The sequence below is a fragment of the Heteronotia binoei genome, chromosome 15, assembly GCF_032191835.1.
Source record: "Heteronotia binoei isolate CCM8104 ecotype False Entrance Well chromosome 15, APGP_CSIRO_Hbin_v1, whole genome shotgun sequence".
NCBI lineage: Eukaryota > Metazoa > Chordata > Lepidosauria > Squamata > Gekkonidae > Heteronotia > Heteronotia binoei.
In genome coordinates, this window is record NC_083237.1 from 56699249 (window position 1) to 56723010 (window position 23762).

Genomic DNA, 23762 nt, shown 5'->3' on the forward strand with positions numbered 1-23762 from the left:
GAAGAAAGAATGTGATCCTAATAGTTCTGCTGGATCTCTCAGCTGCCTTTCATATTATTGACCACAGTATCCTACTGAATGGCTTCTCAGCACTAGGAATGGGGGGGGGGGCACAGTGTTATGGTGGTTTGAGTCCTATCTTGAAGGGGAGCAGTCTCAAAGGTCACACAGGGGAATTCCTGCTCTGCCCCATGGCTGTTGATTTGTGGGGTTTTACAGGGTTCCATGCTATTTAATACCTACATGAAGCCACTGGGAGAGGTCATCAGGAGGTTTGGGCTGCAGTGTCACCAATATTTTGATGACATCCCTCACCTTTCTTTTTCACCTAATTCCAAGGATGCCACTGTTGTTCTGAGCCAGTGTTTGGAATCAGTAATGGGCTGGATGAGGGTGAACAGGCTGAAACTTAGTCCTGACAAAACAGAAGTTCTCTGGGTTAGTAGAAAGTCAGACCAGGAATTTATTAGATTTCTCTTGTTTGGATGCAATTGCAGTCCCCTTGAAAAGCCATGTTCACAACTTGGAAATGCTGCTGGATACCATGGGCACCTTAGAAAACCAGGTATCTGCTGTGGCTCAGTGCTTTTGCCCAGTTTTGACTGGTGCATTAGCTGCATCCGTTCCTGGTTCGGTCAGATCTAGCCACAGTGATCCATGCCTCAGTTACATCTTGACTGGACTACTGCAATGTACTCTGCTTGGGGCTACCCTTGAAGAGTGTTCAGAAGCTGTAGCTAATGCAGAACATTGTGGCTGGACTGTTGATTAGGACCAGCTATCAGGGCCACGTGGCCCCAATATTACAGCAATTAGACTGGCTACCAATCCACTCCAGAGCAATTAGACTGGCTACCAATCCATTCCAGAACCCAATTCCACTTCAAAGCCCAATTCAAGGTGTTGGTTTTGACCTTTAAAGCCCTACATGGCTTGAAAACAAGGTATCTTTCTTCTCCTATATGTTCTTTCCTGGGTATTAAGATCACAGGGAGAGGCCCTCCTGCCTCTTTTAACAATCAGTGATGCTTGTTTGATGGGCACTTTAGAAAGGGCCTTTTCGGTGACAATTATGGAACAACCTCCCCAGGGAGGTGAGTCTCGCCCCTTTACTTTTGATCTTTAGTATGCAGCTGAAGATTGGTTTATTTACAACTGCATTTAACTAAATCAGTCCTAAATTGTGATTTTTCTAATTTTAGCTTTATGTTTTTAATTATATTTTTAAATACTGTAAGCTGCCTTGAGCTCCATAAAAAGAATGGAGGCTAATAAATATTTTAAGTAAATGAAAAACTGCCAAGCTTTTATTTCTGACCTTTTTTCAAGCTCAGGATTCTCTCAGTGTGTAAATGTGAACTCCTAAAACAACAACCATTAGTCAGTTTTCCTCAGTAACCAGTGGGAGATATCATTCTCTTCAAGTATTTGGCATGCTAGCCTGCTTTATCATAAAAGACAGACTGAGACTTCCAAAGCCTCCTAAGAAAGGATTATCAGCCTACCCCACCATAAACTAGGGTTGCCAATCCCCAGGTGAGGGCAGGGGATCCCCCGGTTTGGAGGCCCTCCCCCCGCTTCAGGGTCGTCAGAAAGCGGGGGGAGGGGAGGGAAATGTCTGCTGAGAACTCTATTATTCCCTAAGGAGATTTATTCCCATAGAAAATCATGTAGAATTGATCCGCGGGTATCTGGGGCTCTGGGGGGGGCTGTTTTTTGGGGTAGAGGCACCAAATTTTCAGTACAGCATCTAGTGCCTCTCCCCAAAATACCCTCCAAGTTTCAAAAAGATTGGACCAAGGGGTCCAATTCTATGAGCCCCCCAAAAAGTGCCCCTATCATTCATGATTTCCTATGGAAGGAAGGCATTGAAAAGATGTGCCGTCCCTTTAAATGTGATGGCCAGAACTCCCTTTGGAGTTCAATTATGCTTGTCACAGCCTTGATCTTGGCTCCACCCCTAATGTCTCCTGGCTCCACCCCCAAAGTCTCCTGGCTTCACCCCCAAAGTCCCCAGATATTTCTTGAATTGGACTTGGCAACCCTACCATAAACACAAACCTTCTCCAGGGTTGCTAACCTCCAGGTGGGGCCTGGAAATCCCCCACTTTTACAACTGATCTCCAGACTTCAGAGATCAGTTCCCCTGGAGAAAATGGCTGCTTTGAAGGGTGGACTCTATGGCATTGCAGCATGCTGTGGTCCCCTCATCCCACCCTCACCAGGCTCCACCCCAAAAATCTCCAGATATTTCCAGCCTAAGAGCTAGCAACACTACAAGCATTTGCTGTACTCAGAATGGGCTCTAGGAGTGGTTCTCTCCCAACTAGGGTTGCCAAGTCCAATCCAAGAAATATCTGGGGACTTTGGGGGTGGAGTCAGGAGACATTAGGGGTGGAGCCAAGATCAAGGCTGTGACAAGCATCATTGAACTCCAAAGGGAGTTCTGGCCATCAAATTTAAAGGGACAGCACACCTTTTCAATTCCTTCCTTCCATAGGAAATAATGAAGGATAGGGGCACCTTCTTTTGGGGCTCATATAATTGGACCCCCTGGTCCAATCTTTTTGAAACTTGGGGGGTATTTTGGGGAGAGGCACTAGATGCTATACTGAAAATTTGGTTCTCTACCCCAAAACACAGTCCCCCCAGAGCCCCAGATACCCGCAGATCAATTCTCCATGATTTTCTATGGGAATAAATCTCCCTAGGGAGTTGCCAGTAGACATTTCCCTCCCCTCCCCCCGCTTTCTGACGACCCTGAAGCGGGGGGAGGGCTTCCAAACCGGGGGGTCCCCTGCCCCCACCTGGGGATTGGCAACCCTACTCCCAACTAACACTCTGGAAATGAAAATGATCTGAGCTGACAGTAAAACAGCTTTCTCCCTCTCATTCCTCTCTTCCATCTAGCTTTCTCTTCTATGCATTGGCCCTGATTCATTGCTGACTGCTTTGCTGCAAACATGCATATGCAATCCCCCCAACAGCTGTAAACAGGATTGGTGACTAATAGAAAGGGGCAGGATTTCTGCCCATCTATCATAAAGGCCCAGTCTTCTGACTTGCTACATTGCAAAATAATGTTTGGAATGAAGAATACAGCAGACACGCATCATGAGTGGAATCCTTTCACACTTTGGTCAAATATGTGAGGTTCTTTCCCCACCTCCCACCCTTTTTTTTTAATTGATTATATTTTGCGCTTTTTCTTCCTCACCAGCTGTATATTGTGCAAATGCAACCTAGGAAGCAGACCCAGGAGAGGCTCAGCCCCCACATACTATATTACAGAGTTTATATTAGATATTATATTACTTTCAGCACAATGTATTATATTAAATTCAGCACAAGGCATTTTTAAAGCCAGTTTCCACCAACCTACATCAGTCATCTGGTTAACACTATTCCACTGGAAAAGGGCTCAGGGCTATGGTCCTTAGTATTTATCATTCACACCCATTTTGCTGTGTATTGTTGGGAAAAGGTGAAAAGTAGTAAAATCACACAGCAGTCAAAGACATGCAAAACAAGCACTGAACCCAGGTTCAGCTCTATTACAAATGCTTTGTAAGCCACATGAGGCAGGGGCGGGGGGGGGGGGGGGGCAAAATTAACTAGGAGTACAAATTAGTTCTCACTGAGAATCCTTAAATGAAGATCTAACATTCTGAAAGGAAGAGCAGGGAGAAATAAAGAAGATGCAGCAGAATACACATGCTTTGGTTTTGCCTATTAATATCTGCAGTAAAATTCTGCTAAATCATTAATTGTAAAGATATGCTTAATATACACATATCATCAAGTTTTACCACTACTAATAAATATGAATTGACTTGTCTGCTTCTGAATTGCCATTTAAAAAGGAATTCTTTGATTTGCTAATTCCAACTCCCACTTCTTCTCGCCTCCCTGGGCTTGCAAAGGCAGGCTGAACATCAAATAAAAAATTCAGTCTTAACATCAAATATGTTTATTAATCATTCAAGAAGTAATTAATAAATCAGTCAAATTGCAGCTTTGAGCCAAACAATGACAGAGGATTTGAGATCTCTTTTCCCACTAGATCAAAAAAATAAAAAATACCCCCCACATTTAAGATTATAGAGCATGTGCTGTTCATACATGTCACTAAAAGCTTGGCTTCCTGCTTCAACTGCAAGGGTTATGCCTGGAGGGTTGAAATGTTGAAAAGAATGTACTATAACCAAAGTTAAAAGAAAGGAGAGGGAAAGGGAAAAAAACAGTTTGCTCATCAAAATTTTAAAGATAAAAGGGAAAGCAAAACATATTTGGCTCTGCTCCACACTTCCATCCAGATTTGGGGCATAACAAATAGCCCAAAGATACATACTTCTGCAGAACTGCGCTTTGTAACGTCAGCTTTTAATTAGACAAAATAATTATCTCATTACAGATAGTAACGCATTGACTTGGCAAAAGATACATATTGCTCTGATGGGGCGGAAATGATACACCCTGTTAACTGTATATAAACACTGAAAGCCCACCTAGTCGATGCACTCTTTCTAATCAGCTTGCCTTGCTGGGATAGGACAAACCACACTTCTAGCTCCAACGCCATGGCTCTCTCTGTCCTCACATCTGGCGCTCCCCGACAGCTGTCTTCATACAGTCTTGGAGGTGGTGGTGGAGGATCTGTCAGATTATCTAGTGGTGTAGGGTTCAGTGGTGGCTCCAGCTTTGTTGGAGGTTATGGTGGAGGATATGGAGGTGGCGTTGGCGGAGGATACGGAGGTAGCGTTGGTGGAGGATACGGAGGTGGCGTTGGCGGAGGATATGGAGGTGGCCTTGGTGCGGGTCTGGGTAGCAGCTTTGCTGGTGGCTTTGGTGGTGGCTTTGGAGGGGGAGATGGTGGACTCCTCACTGGTGATGAGAAGCAAACTATGCAGAATCTCAACGACCGCCTTGCCAATTACTTGGGCAAAGTGCATGCTCTTGAAGAGGCAAATGCAGAACTTGAACTAAAAATCAAGGAATGGTATGCAAAGTACAGCACTCCTGACACTGATAGAGATTACAGCAAATATTTCAGAATTATTGAAGATCTTCGGAATCAAGTAAGTAACCTAAATATTGTTTTGCAGAATATCCTGAATTTGATTTCTGATGTCATGATGATGTATAACAGAGCACCTATACAGTTTCATAATTAAGTTATACTTTATTCTGCTTTACTGGATAGTTGGTAAGCTTTTCACAGCTCCAGGTAACCATTACTCTCAGAAGTAATAGGAGTAACACTTCTCACTGCCAAGGCAGACTCCCCTTGGGGCATTTGAAAATTAAGCTTTCTTTAATGACAGTTGTTGGATCTGAATAAAAGAAATTGTCCATCTCTATACAAGCTTTGCTGCTCACACTCACAATGTGTAATTACATCTGTAAAGCAATTACCTAAATAACTGATAATCATACATCCTTTCTAATGAGAGGCAGCAAATCCGCATTAAAGCATAAGATTTTAGCAGTTACAATCCATTCCACGTTTGAAGGTTACATTTCTTCAAAATCATTTTGACCAATACAAAGTGGCAAGGGCGTATTCTTTAACCCAGATCATTGACAGATAGCTGCAATTTTTCTGCTAAGAGACAGATCTGCTTTTTCACATATGCAGCTTACAGAGTCAGACCACTAGTTCAAACTGCCCATAACTGGCAGCAGGTCTCCAAGGTCAAAGATCTCAGCTCTGCCATTTGTGTTCCTTTTCACTGGACCCAAGTGTGGTCTTCTGCATGCAAATTGTGGCATTCTATTCAATATAAGCACACACACATGAAGCTGACATACTGAATCAGACCACTGGTCCATTAAGGTCAGTATAATATATTCAGACTGGCAGTAGCTCCCCAGAGTCTCAGGGCCAGGTCTTTCACATCACCTACTGCCTGGTCTTTTTACATGGAGATGCTGGAAACTGAATCTGAGACTTTCTGAATCCCAAGCGGATGCTCTGCCACTGAGCCATGACCCCTCCCCAAGCAGATCCAGTAAATTCTTAATACAATATATAGTCTGTAGAACCATAAAATCTGGGCTATAATGGATATTTCTTAATAGGGCTGTCAGATCTAGATATAGTTGGACTGGTTGTACTGTAAGAAGGAAAGGTAAGAAATGAAGGATTTGAACAGCACAACCCTTCAACATTATCTTCCGGAATCTCAACCAAGGGGTGTTTTCTGGTCTTCGTTGTGGTAGATTTCCTTCCAAATAGCTACCTCTGTTTCAATAGCTACATCACCAAGACTTCTAGCAAATTTAACTGCGAAATCCTATGCAGAGCTACTCCATTCTCAGTCTCTGCCCAACGAAGTCAGTGAAACCAGTCTCTTACTCCTCCCAAGTTCTCAAGTCTAACAGTAGCTTTTAAAGTATATGTTCTAATTTGGTATAAAATGTCCAGAGTGCCAAATGTTGCGGGTATGGGGAAGCTATATAAGACACTGGTGTTAAAAATGACATACATATATATATAATGCTACAAAGAAATAAAAAAATCTGAATGAATACACATTGATGGGGATAATAATACTATGGTTAGGAATTACTGCAACTATATTTTATATGTTTGACTTACAGATAGCTGCTGCTACTATTGAGAATGCCAGGATTGTCTTGCAAGTCGACAACGCTCGCCTGGCTGCTGATGATTTCAAACTTAAGTAAGTACCACATTCCTGGCAAGGGAGAGGAAATGAGGTATGTGCTCATTCAACTCTCCTCCTCCAACTTGGCAAGAAGCATAAACCTTACAATGCCCCTTGATTTTAAATGCATGTGATTTGCAATCTATTCTGCCATTATAATTCCTGCATTCACTTTAAAGGTATGAAAATGAATTGTTCCTACATCAGAGTGTGGAGAGTGACATCAATGGCTTACGGAGAGTCCTGGATGACTTGACCATGAATAGGTCTGACCTAGAGATGCAGATTGAAAGCCTGAATGAGGAGCTCGCCTACCTCAAGAAGAACCATGAAGAGGTAGGAAAACTGTTTTAAAACTGCTTTGCTACTCTTTAGAAAGATATTCTTGCCCAACCTAACAAAAAAGACAAGTTCTCATCACTCACTTGACGCAGGGCAGAGCAGAGCAAAGAGGAAGACAGATGGTGGCAAATCATACACTGAGATCCCACAAAGGCATTCCACTAGTGACAGGGAAATGCTCTGAAACAAAAAAGAAGCAATCCTTTGTTGGCTCCTGGCACTAGTGGGATCAATACAGAGGCACACACCCTCCCTCCAAGCACTGAGCTGAACAAGAGACACGTGTTTACTTGCAAAATATTCTTATTATCACAGCAAGGATTTCTCCCATAAGCCCTGCTCTTTTCTCCATCACTTGTCCACACTGCTAAAGTCTCTAATTTGCCTGCGGTAATCCTTTATTCTGTAGTAGCTTTTCTGGCACTTATTTCTAAAGGAGGATGCATTAGTAAAGCTCACTTATTTAAAAAAATTTAAACATTTAAAATTTAAACATAAACATAAAAAAATAAAAACACTGAACAGAACCTCTCAAGTAGTTTAAAAAGAAACTGCACCGTATTACCAGGAAGTTGCAAAATGCTGCATAAATATTTTGCTGCTCAAAAGCAGTAGAAGATAAACTTGTGCTGAGAAAAGATTACCAAGTAGTTGGGGAAAATAGTCTCATTTCTTTTATTTCTCCTAACATAAAATTTCTCTTAATAAAAGAGTAAGAAAAAAATCCGTAGGTCTCTGGAGAGGTGGCATATAAATTTTCCAAATAAATAAATGATATGATCACAAAAAAAGATTTAATTACCCTATTTCAAATAAAGTCTTATTCTAAAATTATTTAAAATAATTTAAACATGCTACTTAATTCAACCTATATTTACAACTATAGAAATATTCTATTTAGACTTTTTTAAGAGTTTCAATTTCACCACTTTTCAGAATCTTATTTTACAATGTCAAAAGAAAATACCATAACATCATGTGTGTCTGCCATCTGGTGAGCAAATGAGAGAACACAGAGATACTGATACAGAATATGAATTCCTCTTCCTCATACTAGGGTTGACAAGTCCAATTCAATAAATATCTGGGGACTTTGGGGGTGGAGCCAGGAGACTTTGGGGGTGGAGCCAGGAGACCTTAGGGGAGCCAAGATCAAGGCTGTGACAAGCATAATTGAACTCCAAAGGGAGTTCTGGCCATCACATTTAAAGGGATGGCACATCTTCTCAATTCCTTCCTTCCATAGGAAATAATGAAGGATAGGGGCACCTTCTTTTGGGGCTCATAGAATTGGACCCCCTGGTCCAATCTTTTTGAAACTTGGGGGATATTTTGGGGAGAGGTACTAGATGCTATACTGAAAATTTGGTGCCTCTACCCCAAAAAACATTCCCCCCAGAGCCCCAGATATCCGCGGATCAATTATTCATGATTTTCTATGGGAATAAATCTCCATATGGAATAACAGAATTCCCAGCAGACATTTCCCTCCCCTCCCCCCGCTTTCTGACGATCCTAAAGCGGGGGGGAGGGTCTCCAAACCGGGGGATCCCCTGCCCCCACCTGGGGATTGGCAACCCTACCTCATACAGCTAATCTACAATTCTTAAATTTAGACAAGTGGAGTTGAGCTGCTATTGTCCAGAAAATCCCTCTTTCTCATACACCCTCACCCATTCAACTTCTCACAACTTGAGAGAGAAGGCAGATCTCTGTCAAATGCAAAAATATTGCACACAAGGAACAGTTGAGCGCTGTATGACTGTGTATGTATACAGTTAGCACACAGCACTGATGAATTAATCCTCTCTTCTAAAATATACCACATCAGTTTTATAATAGAGGAAACCAAAATGTAGTTCAACCATTTATTTTACAGCCTTTTTAGCCAAGCTTTCACAAAAAGATTCAGTGTGAATAACTGTATGCCCAATTCCTGTGCTGCTTTAAAATAAAAAAAACCTTTAAAAATCAGAATTACAAAACATATGCACTCTTACACAGGTTGCATTCCTTTCAATGGATCTGATCCAATGGGTTAGATCAGGCTACCTCAAGATGACACCAACATGGCACCCAGGCCCGTATCTACAAGGGGGCCTGTAGGGGCACAGCCCCCTGACTGAAAGGCAGGGGCCCCTGACTTGGGACCCCTAACCAGCCTCCAGAGTCTTGGCTGCATCCTTCTCCATTCTTCCGTCATCATACACAGTTGCTTCTGCTTGCTTAGGGGCCGGAAGAATTCTCTGACCCCACAGCAAGCAGAAACAACGGGGCACTTTCAGTGCCCAGGACTGAAAGTTAAGCTCCGAGTTGCTTCTTCTTCCTTAGGGGCTGGAAGAAATTGGGGAGGGACGGTGGCTCAGTGGTAGAGCATCTGCTTGGGAAACAGAAGGTCCCAGGTTCAATCCCTGGCATCTCCAAAAAAGGGTCCAGGCAAATAGATGTGAAAAGCCTCAGCTTGAGACCCTGGAGAGCCGCTGCCAGTCTAAGAAGACAATACTGACTTTGATGGACCAAAGGTCTGATTCAGTATAAGGCAGCTTCATATGTTCTTTGGGGAGGGACGGTGGCTCAGTGGCAGAGCATCTGCTTGGGAAGCAGAAGGTCCCAGGTTCAATCCCTGGCATCTCCACTAAAAAAAGGATCCAGGCAAATAGGCGTGAAAAACCTCAGCTTGAGACCCTGGAGAGCCACTGCCAGTCTGAGTAGACAATACAGACTTTGATGGACTAAGGGTCTGATTCAGTATAAGGCAGCTTCATATGTTCAAATCTCTGACCCCTCAGCAAGCAGAAACAATGGGGCACTTTCAGCGCCCAGGACTGAAAGTTAAGCTCCACATTGGGCTGATGTTGGGCTAGAGGGCGCCTGCAAGAAGAGGCTGTTCTGGCCCTCAAGTGGGATGGAGGGGGAAGGGGGTGGATGGCTCCATTGCAGACAGGGCAGGGCAGGGTAGGGTAGGCTGGCGCACACAAGTGGAGGTCCCGGCTGCAGTCCGGGGATGGGGATCAGTGGAGAAATGATGTTCGCCTGCAGGGGTTTTCTGGCTTGGTCTCGCTGGCTACCCGAGTGAGGGTGGAAGCTGCGCCTGGGCAGCCTTGGTTCGCCCTCTGACAGGAAGAAATCCGAATTGGAGGTCTTGTAGCCCCAGAAGTCAGTTGCGACTTGGTGGCGCCTTCCATCCCCCCCCCCCTTTGTCCCGCCGGGTTTGCCTAGCTGGATCATGCTGCAGTAAAAGCAGGAGACCGTGCGGCATGTATCTAAACCTCTGAGTGGCTCCCCACCAGAGCTGCTGGAAGAGGGGTGGAAAGGGATCACCTTGGGGCAGCTGTGGAGAGGGGGGAGGCTGTATGGCAGTGAGCTGGCAGCTTTCCTCCTCAGCGGTGGTAGGAGAGAAGGCCATGGAGGTTGGGGCCACTATGTGCCCCCTGAAAAAAATCAGCCCCCCCCCCCAATTCTTCAAATCCTGGCTACAGGGCTGATGGGACATCTTGGTTCTTTGCTAGGTGCTCACTGAACTTTTCAGAAAGTGGGCAGAGCATGTAAGCCAGGGCTTGTTATTTGCTGCCCTCATTCAAATGACAGGTTTACCATAAGTGTGTGCTTTCATTCCCCTTCAGTTTTTCCTTCTTCCCAAGTAGAAGGGGGGATGTATACCATTAGACTCCACCTCCTGCAGAAGCCATTTTGGGTTTGACTCTGCCTCCTGTGGAAGCCATTTTGGGTTGACACTCACCATACCCTCTCAAAATTCCAGAGGTGCTCACAGGCTCAACAAAGGGATCCAAGAGTTAGGTCCTACCAGTTATTCCTATTAATCTCACCAATTCGCCTCCTCACTACAGACACTATCCTGCATAGCTTTTATTCATGCTGGTCCCATAATCAATGGTGGTTGAAAGAAAAACCTTTATGGTGGTTGAAAGAAAAACCTCCTCCCACTTTTGTCAGCCAAAAAGCAAGTAGGGCCTAACACAACATATCTCTTCTGATAAGTGAGTAATTTTCTTTCACTAGACTCTTCATTTAGCCAGAGAAAGTCACCGGATCTATCCCAATGGGATTTGCAGATGGAAGATTCCCTGTTCTGGGTGGTTTGTGATTTAATGGATGGTCAAGTACTACAGTAGCCTGTAACAGTCATGCTGAAGATCTATTTGGCTTCTTTTTGTGCAGGAACTGAAGAGCTTCCGAGGAATAGCTAGTGGCGATGTCAATGTTGAAATGGATGCTGCACCAGGAGTTGACCTGACTAAACTACTGAACGACATGAGATCCCAGTATGAGGCACTGGCAGACAAAAATCGTAGGGAGGCAGAAGAACAGTTCAACAAACAGGTGAGGAACTATCTGAACTCAAAACACACAGGAAATGTTCCAGTTAACTAACCCACTAAAATACTTCTTCTGTACTCCTCTCAGGTTGGAGCTCTGAGGCAAGAAATATCTGCCAATGTGGATCAACTAAGCTCAAGCAAGAGTGAAATCACTGATCTGAAGCGGACTCTGCAGGCGCTGGAACTGGAACTGCAGGCCCAACTTGCCATGGTAGGTCTAGCATGAAGAATACAACCAAAACAAGGGGAGAAAAGCACAACCTTGTGCTAGAAAGAAGAAGATATTGGAGTTATACCCCACCCTTCACTCTGAATCTCAGAGTCTCAGAGTGACTTACAATCTCCTTTACCTTCCTTCCCCATAACAGACACTCTGTGAGGTAGGTGGGGCTGAGAGAGCTCTCACAGAAGCTGCCCTCTCAAGGACAGCTCGGTGAGAACTATGGCTGACCCAAGGCAGCTGCAAGTGGAGGAGTGGGGGAATCAAACCCAGTTCTCCCAGATAAGAGTGCACTTAGCCACTACACCAACTGTATAGTGGCACACTTAGCCAAAAGGTAACCAAAATGGTTGGAACAAAGAAAAAAAGTGAAATTTAACTATGCACATAATGCAAACGTACAAAATATTGTATATAATTTAATCAAACATTCTGAAGTGCTAGAAAATCATTTAAAAACAACAATCCTGTAATTCAGCATATGAGTACCTAATCCCAATATAAAGACAAATGTCCATTTGCATAAATACAGGTTTAAAAGTACATATTGTTTCTATATGCAAGAACAATACCAAACCCATTTGGGCACCCGGCCTTCCTCAGTCATATAATTCAAAATGAGCACTCCATTAGTTTAACCAAAACTGATCATACACAAATGGACCTTACTGACGCCAAGATGTTCACCTATGGAGTAAGTGGTGTCAAATTTTCTTGTGATACAACATCGGCAACTCATCAAGATATAAAAAAAAAATTTCCTTTGCCCACAGATCTTCTTAGCGTCAATCTGAAATTCTCAAAGCTCCAATGAAGTGCTCAGCTACAATTAGAAAAAAATCATGATAAAACAGCTTGAGTTATTCCAAACGGCAAAAAAAACTGTGAAAATTATGCTAGTGTAAGGGATCTAGCAACGTGTTATTTTAGATGGGGGAGGCTAATCACACATCAATTTCCGATTGGATAACTTATTTGGCATGATAGATTATTTGACAAATAATCCAGTATATGATGGGTTGGCAATATGATTGCTTTTGCAATAATCTACAGTTGCAAGTCTTTTCAGGAGATGATACACCATCTTCCAATGCTCCCTCTAAGCTGTGGAGTCTTGTGAGCAAAACTTCTACTTTGTGAGCTACTGGAAAAGTTGTGAGCGAGCAATTTGGCCACTGTATAAATTTGTTGCTCTGGGCCGTCTTTCTTGAGCTAAGACAAAAATGCATAAACTGGAGGTTAAAAAACTGCAAGCTAGCTCACACTAACTCAGTTTAGAGGGAACACTGTCATTATCTCAAATTGTGTAGGAGACACATTAAAACATTAGCATCAAGTCAGCAGTATCAGCTCATAGTAATGATCACGTAAAATAAATTGTCATGGCCCAAAGAGGGATGGGAGAGGAAAACAGAGTTAATAATAGAGGAAAAAAGCAGAAGGGAAGAAAGCAAAAAGGGAAACTTAAAAGGCAAACTATAACTTTTAATAAAATTGAAATGTGCAATGAAAGCTTTAAAATGGAAAGATTTCATACCATTCATTTAAATTAAGATTTTTATTTTTATTTAAATTTTTTGCAGAAATGCCTCTTCTGTAGTCACTAACTGGTGTGGGATCCTTTCCTTTTCTCTCCTCCCAACTGTTACATGATAGAAACAATCTCTTGAAGGCTCTCTGGCAGAAACAGAACGGAATTACTGCGATCAGCTTGCCCAAATACAGGCTCAGATCAGCAGCTTAGAGGAACAGCTACTGCAGCTCCGGTCTGAAATGGAGAACCAGAATGTAGAATATCAGCAGCTTCTAGGAATCAAAACACGTCTGGAGAGGGAAATTGAAACCTACCGCCGCCTACTGGATGGAGAAGCAAGGTAAGGAACAGATTTCACACCCAGCTGAGGAATCCTCCAGGGACAGATTCCTCCAGGGACATAACATTTGCTTGCAACAAAGGAGATGTCTGCGCAACATATCTCTCATCAGCTGCAAGAAAAATTATAACACAGATTTCTGTTTCTGCTTAACTAAAGCCACTGTGCCAGGCATTAAGTCATACTACTTGTGACCCCTTTCTATAGAAGTACAAATAAAGCACAAAGCAAAAAGTGGCCCCTCTAAACCAGCAACCCTAGAAATATTTTTATACTGCCTTTCCACCTGATCAGGGTCCACAAGGTGGCAAACATTTTAAAAATTAAAACATTTGAGTAATTAAAGACACAGTTAAATTATAAAATAATTAAATTAAATTAAAAATACATAAATAGTGCCCCGTCCTTCATTATTTCCAAATGGAGGGAAGGCATTTAAAAGGTGTGTGGTCCCTTTAAATGTGATGGCCGGAACTCCCTTCAGAGGTCAACCAGGCTTGTCACATCCTTGCTTCTGGCTCCACCCCCCAAGTCTCCTGGCTCCAGCCTCAAAGTCCCCAGATATTTTTTGAGTTGGATCTGGCAACCCTACTTCAGATAATGGGGACAACTGAAGCAGGGCTTCCTGACCCTACACTGATAGAGTCTGCCCTTGTGGCCTTGATTGATATCCTTTCATACTCTGCAGGAATGCATATTTTTTGAGGTTATGAGGGGTTAGGATTACTATATTAAACCTTTACTCAACCAATCATCTTCCCATACTCCAGAAACCCTGACTCTTCTGTTCAATTATCAGGATTCTAAGATCACTCTAGCAATTCCAAATTTGTCTCAGTCCTTTTAGTTCTCAAGGTTTGTGAATCAATAAGCTTCTAAGGTACGGTTGCCAAGTCCAATTCAAGAAATATCTGGGGACTTTGGGGGTGGAGCCAGGAGACTTTGGGGTGGAGCCAGGAAACATTGGGGCGGAGCCAGGAGCAAGGGTGTGACAAGCATAATTGAACTCCAAGGGAGTTCTGGCCATCACATTTAAAGGGACAGCACACCTTTTAGAATGCCTTCCTTCCATAGAAAATAATGAAGGATAGGGGCACCTTCTTTTGGGGCTCATAGAATTGGATCCGCTGGTCCAATCCTTTTGAAACTTAGGAGGTATTTTGGGGAGAGGCACTAGATGCTATACTGAAAATTTGGCACCTCTACCTCAAAAAACAGCCTTCCTAGAGCCCCTGACACCCGCGGATCAATTCCCCATCATTCCCTATGGGAATCGTTCCTGGAGGTGCATAATGGCTGTGGGGGTGGAGCTTCCCCCGCCGGCCAGCTGGCTGGGGGAGGGGGGAAGCCTGTAAAACCAGGGGATCCCCCGCTGGGACCTGGGGATTGGGAAGCTATTCTAAGGGTACAAAAGGAAAAGGAAGCAGGGCCTCCAAACATGACCAGAGTGTACCGGTAGGTTAATATGGGAGGAGTTGGTTCTTCAAGAATGTTGGCCTAAACTGTATAGAGCTTTAAAGGTCAGTACCAGCACATTCAATTGAGCCTAGAAGCAAATTGGAATCAGAGTAGATGGGGAAAGACTGGAGGGATATGGTCTCTGCAACCCACTCCAGTCAACACTGGCTGCAGAACTCTGTACCAACTGTAGCTTCCGGACACTCAGCGGCCCCATGTGATGTGCATTGCAGTATTTGAATCTAGAGGTTAACAGGCCATGCACCATAGTGGAAGATCTTTTCTGCCCAGGAAGGGTCGCAGCTGTCTCACCACCCAAAGTTGGTGAAAGGAGTCTCTGGTCCAGGAACACCCCCAATCTATAAATCTGCTTTTAGGGGGAGTGCAACTCCATCCAGAACTGGGGATGACCCATTTCCTGGGTCAGACCTCCCCACACCAGTAGCACCTCCATTTTTTGGGATTAAATTTCAACTTGTTAGCCCTCAAGGCATCTGTTCAGTTTCCACAGTCCGCCCCCCTCGGGGATCTGCTCCTAGCATGAGAAAGAGCTGAGTGTCATCTGCATATTGATATAAATTCAGCCCAGATCTCTGGATGATCTCTCAGTGGCTTTGCACAGTTGATGAGATGCATTAACATCACACAGATGTCACCCAATAGTCAGATCTATGTCTCAAAACAAATTATGGAGCTTGCTAGATCTCAAGGCAAAATCCACATCCATATTCGTTTGTTTGTTCATTTGTTCGTTCATTTGTTTGTTTGTTCGTTCATTCATTCATTCATATGGGAATACACTCTTCATTTAGTTACTCTGCAAAGGTGGGAACAACTCTACATATCTGCAAGATCCAGGATTTTAGATCAGCTCCTTTCAAACTTCTTACATTGGTAGAGAAGCAACACACTAAGGGGAGATAATGACTGCACCTACTAACCTGCCACCCAAAGTATGGTCTACACAAAGCACTATGCATATTCATAGCATGTACAGATTGGTCTCTGTGCAGACCTTCAGATTAGCATATAGACAGACTCTGAGAAGGATTTCAAATCAACATATGGATATCAGGAGCAATCAGACGCAAATCTCATTATCAAATTGCATCAATATACTCATTCTACAATTGCTTTCTTAAAAACAAAGGATAGCACTACCTATTTTGAAACTATCTGAGTGGTATTTTTTTTTCTAACAGTACTTTTGGATCAGTCGGTTCCGGATCTGTAAGCTATGGTTCTACGGTTTCGGGAGGCTCTGGCAAAGGTAATTGTATATACTATCTACAGAGAACATTTCGGCAGATTGCTTCATATCACTGTTGAAACTCAACATCCACCCATATCACCTCCCTGCTCAGTGAAGCACAGGCACACACACCACAGTGTCTAGCCTGCAGACTGCTGCTTTTGTCCATTTCCCTCTAATGCACACCCTGCCACTCATAGTCCTGGGTGCAGCATGGTACTTTCCTATTTTCCCTTTTTGGTGCAATTTTTCCTCCAACTCAGTGGGCCAGACTAGATGTTACAGTGGGCAAAGGTTTGAACCCATGGCCACTGACACCACTTTAGAGAAGATTCTGGGCATTTAAAAAAAATGCAACAAGGCACACACAGGGCCGGCCCTAGACTTCCTGGCACACTAGGCAAGGTCAGCTTCTGGTTCCCCCCCACACACTGATAACATCACCAAGTCACATGGGGGTACCCAATTTGGTGTCCCATAAGGCAGGCACCCTAGGCAATTGCCTAGTTTGCCTAGTGGCAGGGCTGACCCTGGGCATACAGCACGGGGGGACCAGAGGATCTCCCACATATACACCTTTTCAAGTACTGAAACAACCTTGGGGGGCTGTTTCAGCACTCGAAAAGGCATGCAGGGGCACAACCCCCCCTGGTCCCCCTGCATCATAGGTTTGTTGATCAGGCCCTCATAGCATTTTTTTTTAATGGCCAGAATCTTCTCTAAAATGGTATCAGTAGCTGCAGGTTGGAGCCATAATGTCTAGTTTGGCTCTATGTATAGAAACCTACTTTCACTAAACTATTATTTCCAAGATGTGCTGGTGAAAATGAAATTCTTTAAAACTATTTTAGGGTTCTCTAAGAGATGAGCCTTGAGTTTCACCATCCACTCATTCTTCACAACTCAAGCATTTTAGCTGTCTATTTGTACCACATGTCCAACTTTTAAATCACTGGAGGAATATGATTTTTGCTAACTTTAAATTGCCTGGGTTTTTTAAAGTGACATGGTAAAAATGTTAGCTAATTTCAGGGCTTTGTTTTGAGCAGGATCGCACAGGAACGGAGTTCTGGCTGGCTTGGCATGAGGGGGTGTGGCCTAATATGCATAAGAGTTCCTGCTGGGCTGTTTCTACAAAGAAGCCCTGTGTGAAGCAATGGGGTGACATTAGGTGGCGTGGCCTAATATGCAAATGAGTTCCTGCTGGGCTTTTTCTACCAAAAAAGCCCTGGCTGATTTCAGTTTCATTTCATCCATAACATTGCATTTTTCCCAACAAATTATCTAGGAGTGTACAAATGTTTCAAGTGGTGCTTAAAATGTAAGACATGACACCAGGCAAAAAGGACAAGACACCGCTGTTTGGCTCTTGCCTTGAAAACCCTACGGGTTGACATAAATCAGCTGAGACTTAAATCGGCTAATAGGGCACGACTCCTCATGGTGTGGCAAGATCCAACCCAGGCCTTGACAATACCCAAAACAACAGGGGTGGCAGGATGAACCCACGCTTTTCTTCCCGAAACTGTTTCTCATTAGCAACTTCATCAATTTATTTATAACACAATTCTAAACAGAGTTCCACCCTTCCAAGTCTGTTAGGACTGCATTGTATCTGCATTTTTAAAATCTCACCCTTCTTCCAGTTAGCTCAGGGCAACATATATGGTTTTCCCTTACTCCATTTTGCCTGCTCAACACCACTGTGAGTTGTGCCAAGCATGTAGGGCCTTAATTTCATCAGGGCCATGGTATGGGGGAGGGGGCTTCAGACTCCCCCCGCATGCAATTTTCCTGAACTGAAATGGCTTGGGGGTCATTGGAAGGCTGCACATATACTGATGGCATTCATGTGCAGCTCTCCAGTGTGGCAAAGTGTACCTTCAAGCCACTTTGGATTGGGCGGAAGACTAAAGACCCCGCTCACGCTGTCTCATGGTTTCGGTACAAACTGGAGCTCAGTGCACCCCGGAAAAGAAATTCCTTGCATCTGAAGTGTGACAGTTTCAGCCAAAGTCAGGTGAGAGGAACCCAAATGCTAAGCATTAGAAATCATAATGTGTAGTTTGAGTGTCACACCATGCAGGAATTTAAACCAGGATCTCTGCTGCTGAGGGTTCTTTTTAATAATAGAGAAAACTGGGTGCAGAGTAACAGTTTCAGGAGCAAAAGCAAAGGGGGAAAGGTCTGGTTCCATCTCCAATACACCTGTGATGTACTTTAAAAAATCAACCCAACTTTATACAGAACTGGCAGCAAACCAGTTCTGAAGCTATAATCTGTCATTATTATTATTTGTTAGGTCCCCTTTATGCTGGAGTTTACATTAATGAAAGAACCAACAGTGATCTTATGCTACTATCTTTTCCTCCCCATTATAGAGTCCACAAAAACCAGAATGGTTAAGACAATCGTCGAGGAAGTGGTTGATGGCAGGGTCGTCTCATCCCAGGTCAAAACAGTCGAAGAGAAACCAACTAAATGAACATTAGGAGAGTGCAAAAGGTTCTTTCTTTTAATACATATCCCAGCAAAGAAACACCTCTTAGCAACTTCAAGAATTATGCAAGAAAATCATTTCTTTTTTAAAAGCCTTTTTCTAGACATTTGTTTCTTCTTCCTACTTTTAATTCTGACATTCTGATTGCTTGTAGCTGAACTAGTTCAATAAACCTTTTTACTTTTTGCATATTACAAGTGCTCAAGCGCATTCATCCCCACACAACCATGATGATTTCTGAGTTGCCATTATATACATCCCTTACCTGCTATGACTATGTTTGGCCCCAAGAGAAACCTTTGGCCAGTAATTAAAATGAAGAATGGTGAACAGAAACCTGTGGCAAATTCCTCACACAAGACCCCTCAGACTGGCAAGTGGGTATGTTCACTAGGATTGCCAGCTCTGGGTTGGGACTGCAGTGATTCCTGGAGATTTAGAGATGCAGAGTGGGGAGTTTGGGGTAAGAGAAGGAGCTTAAATGGAGCTCAGCTGGAGTGTCTTCTAGGACCCAGGATTCTAGCAGGGCCCACAGTCACCGGCCCCTGCCTTTATACCTCCTCTGCCACCTACCTGCCTGCCTGCTCTTCCCTTGCCCATCTATTTGCAAACACTCCAGGGGTCCACTTCCTGTAGTCCTACCTACCTGGACTGCCTAGCACTGCAGAGGGTATGGATGATCAAAGCAAAAGAACTCCTAGCTGCACACTCCTCCCAGTGCCATTTAGGAATGGGCATGCAGGTGGTTGGCAGAAGGACTCACAGGAGGATGGAGGGTAGGTGAGTGTGGTTGGGAAAGCAGGTGTAAGCAGGTGGTCCTGGTGGGGGGACAGGAGGGGAAGGGAGCCCCAAGTACTCTCTGCCCAAAGTCCAACATAACCTCTAACTGGCCCTGATCAAGTACAATGCCACTGTTCAATTTGCCATTTTCTCCAGGGGAACTGATCTCTGTGGTGTGGAGATCAGTAGTAATTTTGGGGGCTTTCCAGTCCCCATCTAGAGTTTGACAACCCTGTTTACTAGTGATACCTCATGTGGTCTCACGAAATTTGTATTTCTTAGTAAAAGATGGAAACAGGCAGCTCAAACAGGCAGCAAGAGGATCAAGCTGTAACACGAAACATCACTATCACACTCTCCACCATAAATGCTTTCCAAGCCAATTAGGAACTGAATTAACACTTTATGCAACAGTTCTGACTTCTATACTTATATCAGTGGTGGCAATAAAGAGGAAAGAAGTCTCTGAAAGCACATGGTAATGTGTTGGGGAGCAGTAATTGGCGCTTAATTGTGACAAGCTGATATATACATACACACACCACCTATAATTTAAAACATGCGTCTCTTACACTCTCAGCTCCTGCTCTCAAAGAGATTAACCAGTTACGTAATTTAAAACAAACTAAAATACTAGTATAACTATCAATGATTTACAAGACCATAAAACTCAAGCATAACCAACCAAGGATTTAAAAAAAGGCATAAAAGCAGAGAACAGCATGAAACCAAAACGGTGAAAACATTATAAACTAACAGCAATGAACAACTGTCGGGGAAGAAGAAAAGCATTTCCCCCCAACAAATTGTCTAGGAGTATAAACATGGTTTCACATGATACCTAAAGCTTAACAGACTTGACTCAAGAAAAATAATGGTAGGGAGAGAATTCCACAAGGTGTCACTACATCTGATGAGGTCCTGGTCTATGGTGCTCAACACTTGAACATGAAGCTGCTTGATAGTGAATAAGACCCTTGGCCCATCAAAGTCAGTACTGTCTAGTCAGAATGGCAATGGCTCTCCAGGGTCTCAGGCCTTCCATACTTATACATCACCTACTGACAGATCCTTTAACTGGAGGATGCCAGGATTGAACCAGGGACCGTCTGCATGCCAAGCAAATGCTCTACCACTAAGCTACAGCTCCGCCATGATCCTCTGCAGGTTAGTACCCAATCTGCTTAACACTGCATTGAATTTCATGATCATTTTAAGAGAATTTTTCATTTATAATGTCTTGGGGGGTTGGTATTTTTGTATTTGTGTGTGTGCTTGTGCACACGTATGCACCTGGAAGAAATGGCGACCTCTGGTGACTGACCCCTATTGGGAGCATGGAGGATGTTCAGAGAGGTGGCTGGATAAAGCTTGCCCCTGCCCTCCTGAGTTCTGGTATTCCATGGAGGTTTCCCATCCAAATACGTGCCAGACTTGACCCAGCTTAACTTCCAAGATCAGATGAAATCAGGCTTGCCTGGGCTATCCAGGCTGGAGCTTCTTTTTAAATGTCATTGATGGGGCTTTTTAAGGAGCAGAACAGCTCAGAGAGAGGAAGTAACAGTAACAGTTTAAAAAAAGCAGTAAAAATTTACATGGCTTGTTGAGATAAGGGGACCAATTTTAGTTTTTGCCACAACACCAACCAATCAACCAATATTTATTGTGGTCAGATACCAACGCAAGTTCACAACATGGGCATTTTAGTATTCTCCACACTTGCCAATTTTCTTTCTGAAAAACACTCTCCTGGATCACTTCCCTGCCCCCGGGAAAAAATACAAGTACTTGTAAGTTTTCCTGGGTAAGGGACTGCTCAGCAGTGTTGGTTTTCAGCATGAAAATGGGAAACGAAAGGGGTAAAGAACCATTTTTTCTGCACCATTCTGTCCTATTAAAAACATGGTGTCTGCATTTGGAAAAATGGAGGGAAGCCTTTTAAAAGGCAAGTTGTGGGCTCTAAACGTTTTGCCCCTTATGCTCTATAAATAAGTAAGGTGCCATCAGATTGACCTGTGAACTATGGCTGTAACTTGAAAAGTGTGTTCCGGTCATGGTGATCCATAGTCATATTCAGGTTATATTGCTGTAATATATAATCCAAAATGCTGGTTTCTTACTTTTACATCCCTAAATAGCTTGGGGCAGAATTATTGGAGGAACCCCTGCTTCCATACTGTCAAGCCTACCAGTTAAGATCCCCTTCCCATGCCCAGGTCTTTGTGCCCCCACTTGCATAAGTGTGGTGAGTGTCATTGCAGACGGGGCTCTCTCAGTGGTGGCACCTTCCCTACAGCATGCACTCTGCCTTGAGGTTCACCTCCTACCTACCTTAAAATCCCTTAGGTGTTAGGCCAAAAAACTTCTTTTTACCCAGGCCTTTAATTGTGGGGTTCCATCTATTTCAATCTGCTCCTAGGCTGAGGGTCATTTTATGACTATTAATGTAAGTGAATGGATGCTGTTTTAGGCACCTAACTGGTCTCATTATTGTCATTCTTATGTTGTTGTTTTATTATTTTATAGAACTGTTTTATTTGGCCTTGAGCAGGTGTCTGGAAACGTGACATAAATTTTCTAAATAAATAGCAAACGAATAAATGAAGGCCAATCCAGGTTTAAACAAAATAGGCTTTCCATAATCAGATGCAATTTGATCTGTGATTTACAAGTGTATTACAGTGTTTCTGAAAAGGCAGATCAAAATTAATAAGTATCATATGTAAGAAAAAAGTATGACAATTTTTAATAGGACAGCCTCATATTTATCTTCTTCCCAAACCTCCATTTAAAATTCCCCTTCATTTTAAAACTAACTGAATTTGCTAAACTTTACTACCAGAAGATTGAGCAAACAAACCAAGAATTTCCTGAAATGAAGCTAGTGTCTGCTTTGCATAATTTAGTGGTATCACCTAGTATGAGCTATCTTGGCGATAAGCACAATTTAATGTATTACAGGTACTAAAAAAAAGAGTGGTTTAATTAAAACATCTACTCTAATGCGCCAATGCTGCTCCCTAGCGAACCTATGGAGATACTGTTGCTAAACTTCATTCCCTCCTTTGCTCTAGGGCTTTTCTCACAGTAGATGTAACCACTTGAAAGAGTTCACTGGCTAGTTGCCCAGTTTTTCATCTAATCTCCAGTGAAAAAAAATTATTATTCCATCGTCAACAGAGCGAGAACATGGTTCTTATCATACAGCTGTGAAATAAGGCTGCCATATTTTATGAGTACTGATTTTTTTGAAAAGAAAAGAAAATCTGGTTACAAGAGAAATGACAGCATTGGTTTCAGCAAGTGGAGTCATAAAGTACTATGGGGTGCTGTACATGGAAGACAGGAATAGTGTGCAGCTGTTTTTAATGATGGTCAATGGATTGTGCATTATGTAGTGTGTTATAGGGCAGGGGTGGCCAATGGTAGCTCTCCAGATGTTTTTTGCCTACAACTCCCATCAGCCCCAGCCATTGGCCATGCTGGCTGGGGCTGATGGGAGTTGTAGGCAAAAAACATCTGGAGAGCTACCGTTGGCCACCCCTTTATAGGGAGTCTCCACAACACAGCAATACAGTACACTATTTCCAAGCAAAAGGCTCCCAGGATCTCCAGCTAATATTGTATTTACCCAAATGCAAGCCTAATTTTTTTTTTCAGGTATGCCGTCAAAAATGGAAGGTGGGTGTCTTAAATTCATATACATTACAGTTATGTCCAATAACAAAAATTGTTACATAAAACATTTTTTCAGAGTGGTCATCTTCCTGTCAACTAAATACAGTAAGATAGCAACCCTAGAGAAGTGCTCTGAGAGTAGATGGGCCATTGGTGTAACTCAACATAACTGTAATTCCTTATTGTTCTATTGCAGTTTTTCTTGTATCTGCACTCCACAGTTCTTCCATCTTAAGAGGTTTCTTTTTACTACTAATGTCAGGAACATGGAGTCTCAAATGTTTTCTGAGAAAATGATTGACTCATGTTCAAAGTTAAACATGTTTTTCTGAAAAAATAGCAATACACCAAGAAAATAAGAGAGGCACATGAGGCAATTAACACGCACTTGCCTGACAGACTTCCAAAGCCTGATACTAAATTCCAAAATCACAACTCAACTTTTCTCTTTTATTCCTGCCATGAAACTTAAGAGGGCACACTGAATACAGAATGCCCTTTGACTTTCAGGAATTAACTTATAAATAAACCTTTTATGTAAAGTCAAGCAGTTCACAGGTTCAAAGTTTAAAATATACAAATTCATAAAATTATTTTTAAATAAAGTAAGTCCTGAAAAATTTTCTTTGGCCTGAGGAACCACCTGC

At 43.0% G+C, this 23762-nt stretch overlaps 1 protein-coding gene across 1 annotated transcript; it reads left to right on the plus strand.

Moving 5' to 3' along the window:
• Nucleotides 1-4505: 4505 nt before the first annotated feature.
• On the plus strand, nt 4506-18768 carry LOC132584815 (keratin, type I cytoskeletal 10-like). Its single transcript, XM_060256739.1, has 8 exons — nt 4506-5078; nt 6604-6686; nt 6851-7007; nt 11193-11354; nt 11439-11564; nt 13230-13447; nt 16108-16175; nt 18539-18768. The coding sequence occupies exons 1-8, from the start codon at nt 4581-4583 to the stop codon at nt 18640-18642; spliced, it is 1416 nt and encodes a 471-aa protein (XP_060112722.1). The 5' UTR covers nt 4506-4580; the 3' UTR covers nt 18643-18768.
• The last annotated feature ends 4994 nt before the right edge of the window (nt 18769-23762 follow it).

Excerpts from the sequence above, each read along its gene's own strand:
- LOC132584815 (XM_060256739.1), top strand. The coding sequence starts at position 4,581 with ATGGCTCTCTCTGTCCTCACATCTGGCGCTCCCCGACAGCTGTCTTCA. Across the intron at positions 11,355-11,438 it reads AAGAACAGTTCAACAAACAG|GTTGGAGCTCTGAGGCAAGA; the intron begins GTGAGGAACTAT and ends TACTCCTCTCAG. Across the intron at positions 11,565-13,229 it reads TGCAGGCCCAACTTGCCATG|AAACAATCTCTTGAAGGCTC; the intron begins GTAGGTCTAGCA and ends GTTACATGATAG.